General features: G+C 27.7%; 1 protein-coding gene across 9 annotated transcripts in view; it reads right to left on the bottom strand.

Annotated features, from left to right (window-relative positions):
- Positions 1-17,164, bottom strand: part of CASK (peripheral plasma membrane protein CASK) — a 120,024-nt gene that overhangs the window by 2,510 nt on the left and 100,350 nt on the right. For 3 of the 9 annotated variants that reach the window (XM_011499615.1, XM_011499613.1, XM_011499619.1), the window contains 6 exons: positions 13,749-13,940; positions 13,009-13,173; positions 10,675-10,743; positions 3,653-3,682; positions 2,302-2,539; positions 1,262-1,318 (listed from right to left, as the gene is read on the bottom strand). In XM_011499615.1, coding sequence (XP_011497917.1) covers positions 1,262-1,318; positions 2,302-2,539; positions 3,653-3,682; positions 10,675-10,743; positions 13,009-13,173; positions 13,749-13,940 — 751 coding nt within the window. Of the gene's footprint in view, positions 1-1,261; positions 1,319-2,301; positions 2,540-3,652; positions 3,683-10,668; positions 10,744-13,008; positions 13,174-13,748; positions 13,941-17,164 lie in introns of all 9 variants that reach the window. The other 6 variants (XM_011499621.1, XM_011499622.1, XM_011499616.1 and 3 more) reach the window with 5 other exon arrangements.

The following is a 17,164-nucleotide window of genomic DNA, read 5'->3' as shown; positions in this document are numbered from 1 at the left end:
AGACATAATTCATATGAGTAAATCGGGTTCGAAAAATATGAAGATAAAATGTAAAAAAAAACATGTGCGTAATTTTATACAGTGAGTACTAGATATGATATATATTACTATATTCTCTATATAGTTAATATTTTAATATAATTTATCTAAAATTTTACATATATATATATATCACCTGGATTATCTCTATTGTAAGACTACACTGATTATTTTGAAACTTTTTTAATTGTATTTAGCATCTATAATAGTTGATGTTCCAGCAGGTCACAACATGCAGTGAAGCTAATTCATATAGCTCACTTTTTATTATTATTATTATAATACATAAATTAACCAAGGATCGTTTAATTTCAATTAATCTTTTAATGGCAAAAATTATTATACGGGTCTATATTTTAAATAGGAAAATGAAACAAAAATTTAACGAACATGCATTATTGCATAAAGCGATTGATTTATGAGTACATTATTGTTTTTTATTGCAGTGAGAATTAATTTATTATTTTAAAAATTAAGCATTACTATGATAATTAATCATACGTTTATCTGGCACACTATGCAGATTATCTCATAGTATGTATATATATATATAACAAAAAGAAAATCATTTTCTCTCATGCTCAAACGCTATTAGATGGAAAAAAAAAGAATGTAAAAAAAGATTTTTACAATAGGAATTATACGCTAAATACTAAATATTTAGACCTAATTTCTAGTTGCATACACAAATGTATAAAAACATTTTTACAAAGCTAAACATTCTAACTACACTTATATGATATTCTAAAGAATTAAAATTTTTCTTAAATCTAGAATGAAAATTTAATAAAATGTTATTCATATTTGCGAATGAAAAATATTAAAAATTTTACATTTATTCTGGGTAAATTAAGTATATAATTGAAAGAATATTATGGACCCAATAGTCCAAGAAGTAATTAAATATAATTGCAAATATTCTTTAAGTAGTTGAAATCTAAAAATCGATTTTAAACTTTAGATGGGTTTCTCGCTTAATACGAATAAGAAATATTATATGCAATAGTTATGCGTTGTTTATATAACTAATGTCTATTTAGTGTAATGTTTATGAGTGAATTGTTTATACATACATATATATATATATATATATATATATATATATATATATATATATATATATATATATATATGCTTTTTTGCCATGCTATTCTACAATAATTCGGATATTTGGTCTACAGGAATCGTAAAATTTCTACAGCTGCAGGCAGAAATATCGTACCTGTCGAGCCATCACATCCTTCAGTGTGAGACGAACATCCTCCCTCTCCTTCAGCGTCTATAGCCCGGCACAAAATACAATAATATAACGTAACTGCAGCTAATGATTTATGTGTATGTAGACTTTAGAAGCGCTTAAGGATATTTAAGGAATTTCATATTAAGGCATATTTAAGGAAAACGAATCGTTATTTCAAGTACTACTTAATATTGTTTTATACAGACACGCCACCTCAGGCATATAATACGTAATTTATATAAATGTCTACATTGAAATATGGATTATTGAAATATTCATTCCAATTAGTTAGATGATTTTAACGTATATTTACATAGTTACCTTACAATCAATATTATAGATTTTAATTAGAAAGGCTTTGTCAACTTAGGGGAGTCTCACGAATGCTTTGTATAAACTATGTATAGTAAATAAATTAATGGGGATAGATAATAAATTAATTAACAATTAATTGATGCAGACCCATAATACGGACCGGTCCAATACGACAAGAAGCATGCTTCACGAGAAAAACAAGGTATTTCATACAACAAACACTTAATGTATTTACAATTGATGACGACCTATTTTACATAAATAATAAATGAGAGTAACTATTTTCTGACTTACGACATATAAAAATATCGAATTTTACACAAGTATAACTAACGCATGAAGACATACAGACAACTTTAAATATAAATTGTCCATGGACGTTGAAAGGACCATAAAGTTTTAATATGCTATAAGTAGGGACGAGCTAAGTTAAGTAAAAAATATATGTCCATTTAAAGTCGTTAATGAAAATGGGCGATCTGCTGGAACAGGCAAGTTAACCGTTTAAAAATCAAACATTTTCTTCATTATTCCAAATATCATGGTTAGTCTTTTCTTCGTTTCATTTTATTATTTTCTTTTGTTTTGTTTTTGTTATTTTGTTTTTCCATTTTATGAGCTATATATCATGGTAATTTACACTTAACGTGTAAATCAATGCCCAGCAATATAATCAGTATCAATACCATACGATGTATAAAATTTACCTTGTTCCTGTTTATTTTTTTCCATTGCCATACAAGCGATTCGCCATTCCTGAAGCTCCGGTGATGGTATAAGCCCAGCGGAGCCTCCAACTTGATCCTTTCGTGCTTGCCACCAATGATGATCATCTTTACTAATGATTTGTAAAATATCGCCGATTTTAAAAGAAATGCCAGCCTGCGCACAAGGTATTAATTCATCTTCCAAGGGATCGTAGTCGAATTGTGCGCGAACGAAAATCTGAAATTATAATGATGAGCTTTAATCGAGCAAATAATAAAAATGATAAAAGGAAAACATATATATATATATATATATATGACGAATATAGCCTTATATTGCAAAATTATTGAATGCTAACCGATCAGATTATTTACATAGTAAATTGCTATAAATGTGAAAAAGTGAAAATAGAAGTTATTCGTGATGTTGATTATTTTATTTCTCGACTTTTACTGGTAACATTATTGCCGCGTTAAAAGTCTTTAGAAATATAATGTTAAATTTCACATTCGGATGAAGGAAATTATACTTTATCAATTTGTCAATATCTGGTCGATGATTTTCCATGTTACTAGTATTTTATCGAGTGGTCGATATTATCAATCTAATGTTACGAGATGATATATGCGTGGAATATGTGGCCTTACATTACTAATAAAACTAAAGAAAAACAAACGATGAATGAAACAAAAACAAAAAACAAAAACAAAAACTAAAATTACATGGTAAGGTATACATACGCAATATACATTAGCATTACTTCGCAAATAAGAAGCTGTAGATTATAATGAAGTATAAGGTAAAAAGACACATTAACAACTACTCGTACAATGAGAAATAATTATTTTTTACTTTTAGATAGATTGATAAAACTGACAATAACGCATTCGCATTATTCAGGCATTCTAAATACATGCTTTTGACGGCTTAAATTTTAAATAAAATTTTGAAAAAAAGGGCTGGCGGCGGCGGGTGGCGAGGGATGGTGGTAGGGATGGGGGTAGGGGGGTTGCGGGACAATGAAACAAATTATAATAAATGATAATTAAGAAATGATAGGATATAATGGTGAGTGTAGAAGGGACTATAATAGCAGTGTGAGAAAAAGGACAGTGGGCATAATAGTGAGACGTGAGAGAACGATGGATAAAACCTAGTTAATAGGCAAGAGCGTGTTGTCATATTGAGAATGGATTGTCAAATTGCTATGTTTTGATGATATTATAACCTAACTTGTCGATCGATTGAATGTATAAAAACAATTGTTACAGGAAAACAAGGATAAAGAGAAAACGCATAGCCTTCTAACTACAGCAGTCCAATCACACCAGATCAAGTGGTGGTACTTACTAACACTGGCAGAGGCCTAATCCTGAACAACTAGAGTGTTGAAGAAACAGAAAAAAGGAAAACGGTTATTAATTCGTTTAGATGCTTCTAGATAAAAAAAAAAAAAAAAAAAAAAAATTATAAAAAAAAAATCAAACAATTCTGGATTCAATTTCAGCGCACAACACAATACGTCAACTTAGCGCTTATTAGTCGAGCTTTCCACTTCAAAATCTTGTGGCTTGATGTGCGTTCCGAGACGCATGCAAATGCAACGCTATATAAACAAATTAAACTAATGGCATATTTTTTACATTTTATGTTGATTTCCGGCTTTGGTGATGCATTATCGATCGTACTGAAGTGCAACGCTATAATTTCAAATGCATATATGGCTAATATTGTGCTTTAATTAAGCTATCTTGTCTATACCAAATTTTCACTTTTTTTACTCTTCAATTTCCTACGTCATTAGGCTTGTTCAATTTAGACGAAAACACATCTATTACATCTATTTGTCATTAATAATTTCATGACGTACGGCTTCATGCACATTTTGTCACGTCACAATAATCAGTTAATAATACATAATTACAAAAATTAATGGATGCACATCTAATTTAACATAATATGTACAAACAGAATTATTACATTCGGATAAAATATTTTTCTCTAATTTTTGGTTTCCTTGTTTTTTATTCTTTTTTTTTATTTTATTATTTTTTTTTTATTTATTTATTTATTTATTTTTTATTTTTTTCCCCTCGTAAACAATTTACATATTTAGGTATAATTTTCGGAAAGTAATAATATACGAATAATTATGTTAAGCTGAAGTAAGTTTTGAAGCTCGTTCTTTAAAATTTGTGAAATTAGTGTGTTAATATTTGAGATTAAAAGGAACAGCGTGCACTGGACAATACGATCTACAAGTTCCGAGGATCACAGAAAGAAATATTAATGATTATTATAGTGAAAGTTGCTCAGAAGATAAAAGATCGAAAAGTAAAGTTTCCATGTAGTCCATTGAAAATAATGTACGTGTAAAAGAACTTTTCGTAATAATTCGACACAGCTTGGTTAATGCATAAAGGACAATTTGTATCTTGGAAACTTTAGATTTCATTGTGTCGTATGAAAAATGCAGGGACTAAAATTTGAAAATACAACTTAAGTTGACTGTACATCACTTCTCATGAATGAGCATCAATTTTGAAAATGTTGTTTTTACTTGTTGTTCTCATTATCATTGTCATTATTATTGTCATTATAATTATAATTATCATTATAATTATCATTATCATTATCATTATTGTCATTATTATTAATATTATTAGTATTATTAGTATTATTATTAATGAGCTGCTGTATTTATCAATAGTTATGCTAGTCTAGATCATGATATAAAACGTAATATTGGCAAGGGTAATGAGGAAATGGTGAAACAATATTCTACATAATTAGTAACAGGTACGCTATTGACAACTCGTCTGGTGGACTGACTGCTGCTATTGTCGCACGTCCTGTGGCATTCATTGTCATGCGGACGAAACGGGTGGGGGGGGGGGAGAAGTATCGTCCCGAGAAGTCCATCCAAGCATAAGACGAGGTAGGTACAAATTCGGAGTGTCTCCATGCAAGAGGGCGTGCGACGTTTGTGGATAAGGTTGGGTGTGTGTGTGTGTTGGGGGGGGGGGGGGGGGGGGGGGGGGGGGAGGGGGTGGAGGGGGGTATTGATGGATCGAGTCGGATGATAAGAAGTAGAATGGATATTAAAATAAAAGGAAAAATTATATCAATATGCAGAAACGTATAATGTAATAAAGTCACATAGAAATATTAATGATTGTCAATAATAATAATCGATTATCGTGGCTTCAATTAGCGCATTTGTCCGAATTAAAAATTTATGGCAAAATAAATTTTATTGCTTTTGAATTCTGTAACTGCAAAGATGACCAAATATTTTCAATGTAATTTGTAATTATCTGTTATGTTCATGCACAGCCATAACCGTGCAGGAAGATATGGAAAATAATGTGATAACAATAACGGGTACTAGTTATTAATACGTATATATGGGAGAGCTTATGGATATTTTGCGTTGGTATCAGTGAATTGCAGAATATCAGTTAGTATTATTATTATATTGCATATGATAAGGTTAGTTGTAGGCGATACGTCTTGACAAAGTATTTTTCAGCACTTCATGCTTTATTTTATCTTCATACAATACGATATCGCAAAAACACCACTGCAATTCGCTCGCGATTTAGTCATTTAAATCTTTCGTAATGTTGATTACGATAAAGGTGAATTGGAAATAAAGTATTCATTGGCGCTTAATTTCAAGATGACGTACATTATCGTTGCTTATGTCGTGTTACAAACATAACAAAACACAAATAATATCGTTATTATAAGGTCGCTATCATATGCTAATTACACTATTTAAGAGTTAATTTCACTTTTCATTTCCTTTCTTTATAAATTGAAATTAATAAATTAATATTTATAGAAAGGGCATCTCTTCATTAACTCCACTCTTATTCTAATCGTACAATTTCAAAATATTCACGATTTTCAAGACAGTCTTACAATATTAAATAAATCTAATTATAAAAGGCAGCGATGTTTTACTAAGATGAAATCAGTGGTTTCGCATATAATATCAAGTTCACTTAATTACAATCATTAGAGTAAGTTTCGTTAATTAATTGTATAAGCATAGTTACACTTAATTTATATTAAATTCATAACATTCACATAACTATATAAACATTTTACATTGTAATATATATTGAATATTATTTTTTTCATATTATGTCTTTTACACCATTATGTTCGCAAAATTTGGGTTATGTCGGGACGTAATAACAAGATTGACAAAACTTAGTGCTACCTTAAAGATATATTTATTATATATATTTATTATATATTTATTAAATCAGCATTTAATATGTATTATTTTTCGTAAATTATTTTGTCATTTTTAATACATAAATATATTATTCTGTTAGAACAAAATGGCAAAATCAGTATTATAAATTTTATCATATTTTCATGAATAAAAAATGAATCGACACAATAATCCAAACTCTTCGTCTACCCTGTTTTCTTAAACATAAGCAAAATTTTGATAGAAAGATAAGTAAAAATTTGTACCCTCAACTGCATAGGCTATTAAAATTTTCTCAAAATAAATTATTTTAATTTCACATATGTAGTACATATTAAAATAACATTGTAATGCATCAGTTAATTTCTGTTCTCTAAACTTTTAAGATCTTTGTTAAAAACTTATATTGTAAAGGATTTCTTAACAAATCTCGTCATGGTCCCTCCACCTTTTATCTTCTTTCATTTGGTTCAATACGAAAAAATTAAGTGTAACTTTAACGTTTTTCTAATCTCAAAAAGAAAATATGAATTGCTTATATTGAATCGAAATAATTACACTCGAAACAAGTGCACAAGAGTTACTATAATAAAACAATAAAATACCTACCTCGAATAAAATAAAGACGGATCGAAAATAACTATTTTTAGTAATAAAAAAAAATTCAGAAAGTATCGGATTTTATTTCGTGCAAGTATCAATAAGCAAAAAAAAAAAAAAAAATTATTCATAGAATAATTCACCATTTTCTCTAAATTAATATAATTACATTTGAAAAACTTTTTTTTTTGTTTTTTTTTTTACTTATATGTTAGCATTAAACAAATGTAATACAATTTAATTAAAATACTTTGATGCATATAATTTAAACAATGATCCGAAGTAGTTTGACTAATTAAAAAAAAATTTTTTTAATTCAAATAAAAGTATGTTCACGTAACGTTTAAAAGTAAAGATTTTTCTTTTTATTTTTCTTTTTATTCGAAGAATAATGTTAATCCAATTTTATCTAAAATTATCATTAAATACATATCTTGAATTTCTTGACATTTATGAGAATTTTTATTTTCGAAACATATTTTTAATTTAAAATTTATATTAATAAATCAAACTTTGTTTTAGATTGAAAATTGAGTCTTAAGAGTACTCGGGCTATCTATCGGATAACTTGAAAGATTATTTTATAAAAAAATTTTGTCCTGGAAAAACGTTATTAGACAGTAGTTTTGGTAAATATGTAATTCAACACATTACATTATTTTTATAATAGTGTAGTATTATGTGAATAATTGATCTAAATGCCAATTCAGTAAACATTTGAACATGTCTAGCGAAATATATAATAACAAATTTCAAAAAGCAAAATTAGATTTAATAAAGAATACCGGTCATGCAGGCGAGGGTCTCAACATGAATGTAACAAAAAAAAAGTTGACTCTTTAAATTCAATTCAATTTCAACTAATAAGGGAATGAGTTTGTATTTATACTGAAAATAAATCAGTTTAATAATATAATTAACAATCTAAAATAGCTAATAGTGCATTTGTTACATTAGTTAAGTTTTGTACAGCCTTTTACACAATTAAATCACGAACTAAGACAGCTCAGTATTCAATCCTTGCTAAAAAAAAAAAATGTTTATCTTGCGTAGGATTAATTGAAATTATACCAAGATTAACATGAAATCAATCGGTAAATTGAATAATTGCAAGATTATATTATGATTTTGCAACATTATGCCTGTGGTGTTTATTTACTTTATGTAATACAAAGTTATTTACCGCTCAATTTCGATAAATCACCGAGGTATACTCAATATAAGAAGAAGACAACCAACGAGCAGAGGCGTGCTTTTTTTACGTAATCCTAAGAAAAGGAACAAATTTATAATTTATATCATGCACTCTCTTTGCACATTGCACAATTGACACAATGTACGATAGATAGAGACATCATTATATTAATGAAATGATGGCCAACTGTAAATGTGGGTCAATTTAGAGGATTAAGAAAAATGGTTGAAAGTATGTGATAGTGCATTTTTTGTAATTTAAATGGCAGAGATTTTGAATTAGATATTCAACTGTAGATAAACATTTCAATTTAGAAATAATGAAATTTAAAATAAATATCTTGATGTAAATAATTTTTTACGAATAACGAGCATCGTTGACAAAATTGTAAAAATACAATGCTTTAACTGTAAATTGTAAAAAACACGAGCTGAATTAATTATAATTAGTTTATTATTCTTGAATGATATTTTAAATATAAAGCTCCTCCTATATATTTTAACTATATATATCGTTCACTGTATTCAGTTATTTTATAACATAAAAATGCTTCTTACTGATATTCTTCATAGTTGGCTAAATTTAAAAATATAATCTTAACGCGATCATCAAAGTAATACGTACATAGGTGTGCTCGCGTGCGCGCTCATGTGTGTTTGGGTAATGGCATATGCACGTATTTCGTATTTATGCATGCATATCTTATAAAGATAAAATAAAATTTTAAGGATGCGCAATACCGGCCTTTACTTGCCGATACCGTAAGTTGCGTCATACTTGACGAGTGACAATTATTAAATAATCATAAAAATTCATGAAAGCCAAATGCAAATGGAGAAAGCCTTTTTTAATAATAGTACACTAAATCTAAATATTGTACAAAGTTTTAGCGATTAGAATAATTAAAATAATTCTATTCCTCTCTCGATCGCTTAACTAAGAAATTTTCAAATTCTCATAAATACGCCTAGTTCACAATTTTTCTTAACTGCACATTATTTCAATAAAGAAAGAGCAATATATTCTCACGTTGCGTTAATAAAAGCACGTTTTTAATTAGAGTTATTTGTTAACGCAGGTTAAGTATGGTACGACTTTCGTGATAAAAGTTAATATTACAATCCCTTTACTTTCATTTAAATCCGTTTTTATTTAAATTCAACTGACCCACTTTTGTAAATCTCGGAAATCAGGATTCCGGTTATTTGTCGTCACTGAAATAAATTTTCACCATGTAAGTTGATTATAGTTTATTATTGGAATAGAAAAAATTAAGGGTCCTCTAGATGTAAATGTAAGCATCATGTTGCAATAATTTGTAAAGAAGTTGAATACGAAAATAAATTCGTGATTCGGTAGCTAATGATTGCATAAACTAATTAACGAAGAAACGGGCTTATTGATTTTAATGAAATTTTATTTTATTCTTAAGCTTTTATTACGTCCATTTTTATGTAGAAACATTCTTCTCTATTATCTATTTATGAAATTATATATTATTACGAATAAAGGCTTTCGATGCTTTCAACAGAATTAATTCCTTTAACAAACTATCTACAGATTTTATAAGTCATAACTTTCGAATATAAATTTCTTCAATGTATCTTTATCTTCTACGCATGCGTAAAGATTATTCGTTTGTATCTATCAAACTGCTGCAGTCAAATCAAACCAATGCAATATTTTATATATATTGGCAGTTGCCTCATTCTTATCATATATATATATATATATATATATATATATATATATATATATATATGTATATTACAAGGAACAATCGAATAAGTTAATTTGTATATTAGGGTAATACAATCATTTACGAGAAATATTCGGTAAATGATTTTACGAATTTTTATTAATAAATTACGTGAATTTTTTTTTTTAAATATAACTAATTTTATTCCTAAAATCTTCGAGTTTACTTTCGTATATGTCGAAGTGTAGCCTTAGAATTTTATTTCATGCTGAACAAGAGATCTTAACCAATGAATTTTTTTAAGCTTTTTTCTTTTTAATACTGTAGAATAACTTGAAATTAGTAAATTATTGATGTTTTCTTTTAGTCTAGCTTTTTGATTTTCGCGAACGAAGGACAGATAGTGGATTCAAACGACGCCGAGGTGTATTTTCAGTGGACGAAGAACTGCCAATTTTAAGCTTCGGGACTTTTTGACCTTTCGAAGTCTTTAAATCTTTAGGAGTCTGTGTTTTAACAGATTTTGAGTTACTCCCCGCAGCACTAGGGACTGTTGTTACAGAGGTGGATGCGGTTGCAGTTGTGATATTGGTGGTGATAGTAGTGGTGTGAGATTGGGAGTAGGCTTGTTTTTTGGGGCTTACTTGTACCTCGCAAGGAGGTGGTGCACTCCTATATGATGGAACAATCTTGAATGTTACTGATCCACGAGCTTCTCGCTGTAACAGAAAATTAGTGCTTTCAGTAGTATTTACGAAGTAGTACAGTTTATTGATGAAGAATTATTGCTTAAATTTAAATGTTCGCTCATTATGAGAAAGGTGTGACAATCTTTAATAAAATTGGAGGTAGAATTCTAACAATACGTATTACAACACATAATGTTTAATCATACACAATAATACGTATATAATGGTAATATGATTATCGTAATACATTTACAGATGCTGGTTAGTCTGATTTTAAATAATATGAATTATCACTGCCATTGTGTAAGTAACTGGAAGGTTTGATATCGAATTTAGCCATTACACTGTACTGTCATATGTGCGATACATAGCGTCAATTTTTAATTCATGATTCAGAAATTTCGAATTTTTATAGAAATCAGCGCGTAAAAAGAAATCTTAATATATGTGCCAACATGCGACAAAGTACCAATTTTATCAAAGGTCTGATGATTTTTCGGGAATGATTTTTTTTTTTTTTTTACTGCAACATTGCATAAAAATAATTAAATAAATGTCTAATAGATAATTGAAGATATCAAAATTTTAATTATCAGTATCATTCAACTAAACTGTTTACGAATCAAACGTGAATTAGTTGAAGCTGAAGGATCGTTCAAAGATTCCAAAAATTACTTTTAATCGGACATGATTATAATGACCATTATACTAAAATTTAAAAATATCGTGCTTTATTTGGTCGTGTATAATTAGATAATTTTATATAAAAATGAAACATCATCATCATCTACTCAAAATTATAATTAACAATTTAATGATATTAATAATGGTATCGTGTGTATAATATTTTGTCCGCTTAATTTTTGTATATTTATTCACGTATATCATAGATTAAATTAATTGAACTCTGCAAGTATAAACACGTAGCTCGTAATTAAAACGAACACTCCTGTAAATGGATACATATTTTATAAATTTCATATTGCATTCAATAATTATACTGTGTTTGACTAATTTAGACATTTAGATTATTCGATAATAGAATAAACATAGCACGTTTATTAGAAAAATTTATTTATATTTACATAAATATCAAAAACATGATACGCCAAATCTAATCTATTTTTGTATTGTTATGCATGTGACGTAACGAGTATGGCTAATTTCGTGCTGTAATTGTAATAGGAGAATAAGTGACAGTTAGAAGTGCATAGGAATATTAGTACTTCAATGATATTCAAGATCCGTCGCGAAAATAAAGATTTTGAGTTTAATTTATAGATCATTTTAAGCGTATAGTTTGTTAATAATAAACATATTCGAAATCCTTATCACACGGGACCTTATATCTTTTGTCTTATTAATAAGAGTATAAATCATTAGCTTTACGAGTGCACAAGTAATTGCCAAAAATTAAAGTTAAAATAAATTTAATTTATACGAATAAGTTTATTATTCAATTAACTCTTGTTATTGCTCACTTAGAAATGTATAACAAGACATGTTTCATTATGCATAATATAAGGACCATTTTAAATAATGAATGTTACATGATTTACATTAATATGAAATATAAATGCCGAACAAAAGTTGATGGCATATCAGCTAAGACATACCAATCTCAATTGTCATACATGGCAATATATCATCATGCAAATCGTGTAATTATCTATTAAATCATAAAATTATTGTCGAGTTGTGATGTTTCCGATAATAAATCTTGAAAATAATTGAAAATAATAAAATCAATGATACGCAGTAAGTAAACTCAATTATTGATTTCTCTAGTTTACGAAGTTACATAGTTAATACCACTTGGGCTTATGAACACTAAGAATAATTGAACTTATCAAGTTACATTAATATCGTATAAAAGCACATTTCAAAATACCTATAACATGTATAATTTAACGTAATTATTTTTAAAATTTTAACGATGAAAGAAACGATAGGCTCGTAAAAAGTATAGTTTATATTTATGCATAGAATTTTTCGTAGTTTTCAGCACTATTAGAATACATTTAATTGAAATATTAGTTTACAAAAATATAATATATCCTTTTCAAAGTAAATGAAACATTTCATTATAATTTTCTATCCCTTCGATTTTTCAATTTTTAATATAAAAAGCACACGATCCAATATACTAATTTGTATGAATACATATTGTATATCATAAGCAAATAGAAAGAAAATTTTACAGCCTGAATTAATAATAATATATGTATATACTGAAATAAGGACAATTATTGATTAAGTGACGTGAAATGAAGTAAATTGCAAATATGTACTTACAAGAATCTTCTGTAAGGCGTTCACTGATTGATTAGCTACTGCAATTCCATTTATTTCCCTTATTTCATCACCAACGTGCAAAGTCGCCTGTCTATGAATCATTCCACCATGCATTATTCTAGCGACAATACATTTACCATCTTCGTTCATTTTCAGTGTTATCCCCTAAAATGTTTCAAGTGTAGTATAAAATAAAAATGAGCACTGTAATATTTATCGTAATGTATATTATAATAATTAAAGTATCAAAATGCAAACACATATATCCAAGTATTTAAGAGCTAATATTTGTTACTTATACTATTAGCATATAAATATTACTAGTTGTTTAATGATAAATGGTATAAATGTTTGTGACTTATCTTTCACATTTGAATACTGTAAAACTTATCGCTGCTCAAAATAATATACATAAAACTCTATTTACTTACCCATTTGAAGGCATGAATAATTAAAATCTATTAATTAAAACTTTCTATGGGCAAATTGAGCTTTATTTTCGTTTGAAATAGAATTGAAATTTAAGATGTTATCAAATTGAATGGATAACTGAAAGAACTTATCTTTGTACGTCGTATTAATGTTTCGTATATTTCCTTAATATTTAATTGGAGATGGACATTAGTTTTCCGTAAAATTATTTTTCCTTAACTATGCATCTCTCGTCTATTTAACTTGGAGATATCGATGATAAAATAGAATGGAAAAAACAAAATGACTGCACATAATTATTCACTTACCATCGGTTCGTCCGTATTCTTTTGAAACTGAACCAACCTGACTCTTGTAACATTTTCGAGTTCAAGGTCGCCATTTTGACCCTCAATATCATCGCCACCATTGAGATACGGAAAAATAGGAGGTGGTGTAGCCCTCTTTGCATCTTCTCCGTAAACTTCTTGGCCAGTAACATCTTGCGCTTGAAGTAAGGCCTAAAAAAGATATACGAAATATATTAAGATTAATATATATTGGTGCTTACGATAAGGATACGTTAACAATAATTTATTGCCAAATAGCCAGCATTATGGAAAGTATATAGATTAAAGTTTTGAGAGTAGAATGTTCCTTCGATCTTCTGAAGAACTTTTTAATAATTAGGATTTACACTATATAAATTTTTTCAATGTATTTTTTGTTTTTGTTTTCTTTTTCATAATATAGGAGTTATTTGGTCACATCGAATACAAGATGCTTTCAGCTTCAAACAATCTGTTATTTATGAATTCTTTATTCCTCATTTTACATTGTGCGCCGATATTATTAAATAAATCATTATATAAAATATCGGCTCCCTGTTAAATTTACGATAAGGAGAAATAATCATATTTCTTCGTGAAAATGTTTAATTTGTAGCCGAGCTCGAATTTTTCTAGCTCATTCAAACAAACATTTAATTAAGAAGAATTCAATGGACACTCATTCAAACAAACATTTAATTAAGAAGAATTCAATGGAAAATTTTAAATAAAAAAAAAAAAAAAAAAAAAAAAAAAAAATCCTATCCCCAGTATGAAAGATTTATTGTGTTGATATCGCACACAAAATATTGAGGACATTTAACGCGGTCAAACTTGTCACCTGAGCACCGCTTCTAGTCGACACTCCTATTTCCACAACCTTTAACTCGAATAAATTCTAATTTCCGTATAAAGCTTTTGAAAAATATTTACCGTAATACTTTAAATTGTCATTTTCAAGATTATATGAATATGTAAATCCCCTCACAATATCTGCATAAATGCAAAATTTATTTTAATTGTCAGACTGTACTCGATTCTATTCATCTAGCATTTCAAATATGATTTTAATCATCATTTGAGCGTTAAAGTTTTGTGCAACATTCTTTATATATGTTTATGTATAACATCATTATGTTATTAACTGTTTAAACGAGTAAAATTGATATATCCATTATATCTTATTCATTCTGATAATAGTTTGAAATTGAATATTCTTTTTCATTTTGTATATTAATTTTCTTATTTGTTATTATTATTTTCTTTTCTTTCTAATTATTAATTCAACTTTAATGCTATTCCATTTAACAATAATTACCGTTTTTTCTATTACGCGATTTTCTTTCTAACTAATGAAATTTTCTTTTTAAAAGTACGTTTATTTTATGTTGAGATCTGTCATGAATATAATTGCCAAGTAAATTGGACGAGTGGAGCATATACAACATATGCGATTTAACGTACTTAGAAATTATGCAGGCACTACACATGGTGCATACAATATTTTTCATCCAGTAAGCAGTAGCATAATAGAGTTATTTTTACATAATAATGATTTTGCAATTGTTAATATAGTTTATACATACCAAATAATGTAAATGTTAGAAATACATTTGGAAAGTGAATGCTCTTTTTAATTTAATTGCGATATACAGATGTTATATAATTGAGATGACTAATTTTTCTGTGAATGTGTGTGTATATACATGTATCGGTATAAATTACAAAATTTAAAGATGAAATTACTAGCTAGAAATATTAATATTATTTTAGATTTTTTATTCACGCGTCGTAAGCAATAAATTGCTTTAAAAGCCTTGGCACAGATACAAAAATTAGGAAAAGGATTTATGGTGTGGATACTACTTCCACTACAACTATAAAAATAATAAGCTTATTGTTTCCTCAATTCCTATGTAATATAATTTTAAATGAAAATCTGTTTATTATTAACGTATCCATATAATTATTTTCGAACGTGTTTATCAGACAATAACAATAGTTATAACTTATAAAGAACAAGTTAATTGTTATGGCGAACAATGATGAATAACAACAATAATAATACTCTTTATTATTTATCCGACTATTTATTTGATTTGTTGGATTGTTTATGTCCTTTTATGAAGCCATTGTATCGTCATAAATGAAATTTGTAGACAATCGAGTAAAATCGTGCTGATAAAAGGTAATCTATGTCAACGGATTATCAAAGGAAAACAAACTCACGTAACATAGCATTTCTAACACCTATTAATAAATCAATCTTGGATGAAATCTTAACAATAAGTACAAATATTCACACATCTTAGATGCACTAACTGCCGAATAATATCGATAAGCGTTTGAGAATTCACGATGACATAATCTCGCGGGTAGTTCGAGACGATAATGATTTAGGTAAATCACTGTTTACATTAAAAGAAAATATACGACATTGCGAATACGAAATTAGATATGCTAGTACCGCACGTGCTAACTGTTGACCGAGTACTGACTCAACACCCATTATGCGTATAGCACATTTTCCACCCACTACATTTTCTCTCAGCTTCACATCACTCGAGTTTCCACGTACCCGCGAGTGAGATGCGTTGCATCGAGACATTTAACATTGTTAAATTCTAATATAAAATGCTCGTGTAAAATTGCATTTTAAATAATAAACGTTGTTCCCTCGATGTAAATAAATATTATACTACTATCCTATCAATTATATCATTGGTAAAATTGATTATTGTTTGTGAAGGTAAAAAAATGAACCAAATAATGTAGTGCACTATACGTTATTGCTTAATGAAATATCCAAGTTATGTTTGTTATTGAAATTAAATATTTTCTTAAGCTGTATTAATTAAATGTATTGGGCTTTAAAAAAATAATTGTGTAAATAATATGAAAAGTTGAAACGGACATCAATGTACAGGTTGTAAAGAATTCAGAATTTCATAATAAAATTATCATTTTCATTATAATTAATTATACGTTATTAGGTTATCTATGTTTTGTCACTATTATGACTATTATTATTATTTATATTATTCAGTAGCTATAGCTCTTGTGCTGAAGTTATGAAAATATTTAATATTAAAAATTAAAATGCAATATCCATAATGTATTGAAAGACTAGGAATTACTTTTTAAACTTAATAGCGTATAAAGTCATTTTCAAAAATTTTATATTCATGTGCGTTATGATTGTTCGTGAAATAAGATTTCTTCATTTAAATGTAACAGTGATATACTTACTGATATAATACTAATTAACAATTTCTTTATTGCCAACTGAATTGATAATTAATATTGGAGACAACGTATTTCTTCACATCGACAAATAGATTTTATTCTACACAACGATTTTATTACTTTTGCATTTTATAAATTTGCAATGGAACGAACTAAATTAAAAAAAAAAA

The sequence above is a fragment of the Ceratosolen solmsi genome, unplaced genomic scaffold, assembly GCF_000503995.2.
Source record: "Ceratosolen solmsi marchali unplaced genomic scaffold, CerSol_1.0 scaffold35, whole genome shotgun sequence".
Taxonomy (NCBI): Eukaryota; Metazoa; Arthropoda; class Insecta; order Hymenoptera; family Agaonidae; genus Ceratosolen; species Ceratosolen solmsi.
Note: the sequence above shows the minus strand (reverse complement) of the source record. Positions and strands in the feature narration are given on the sequence as shown.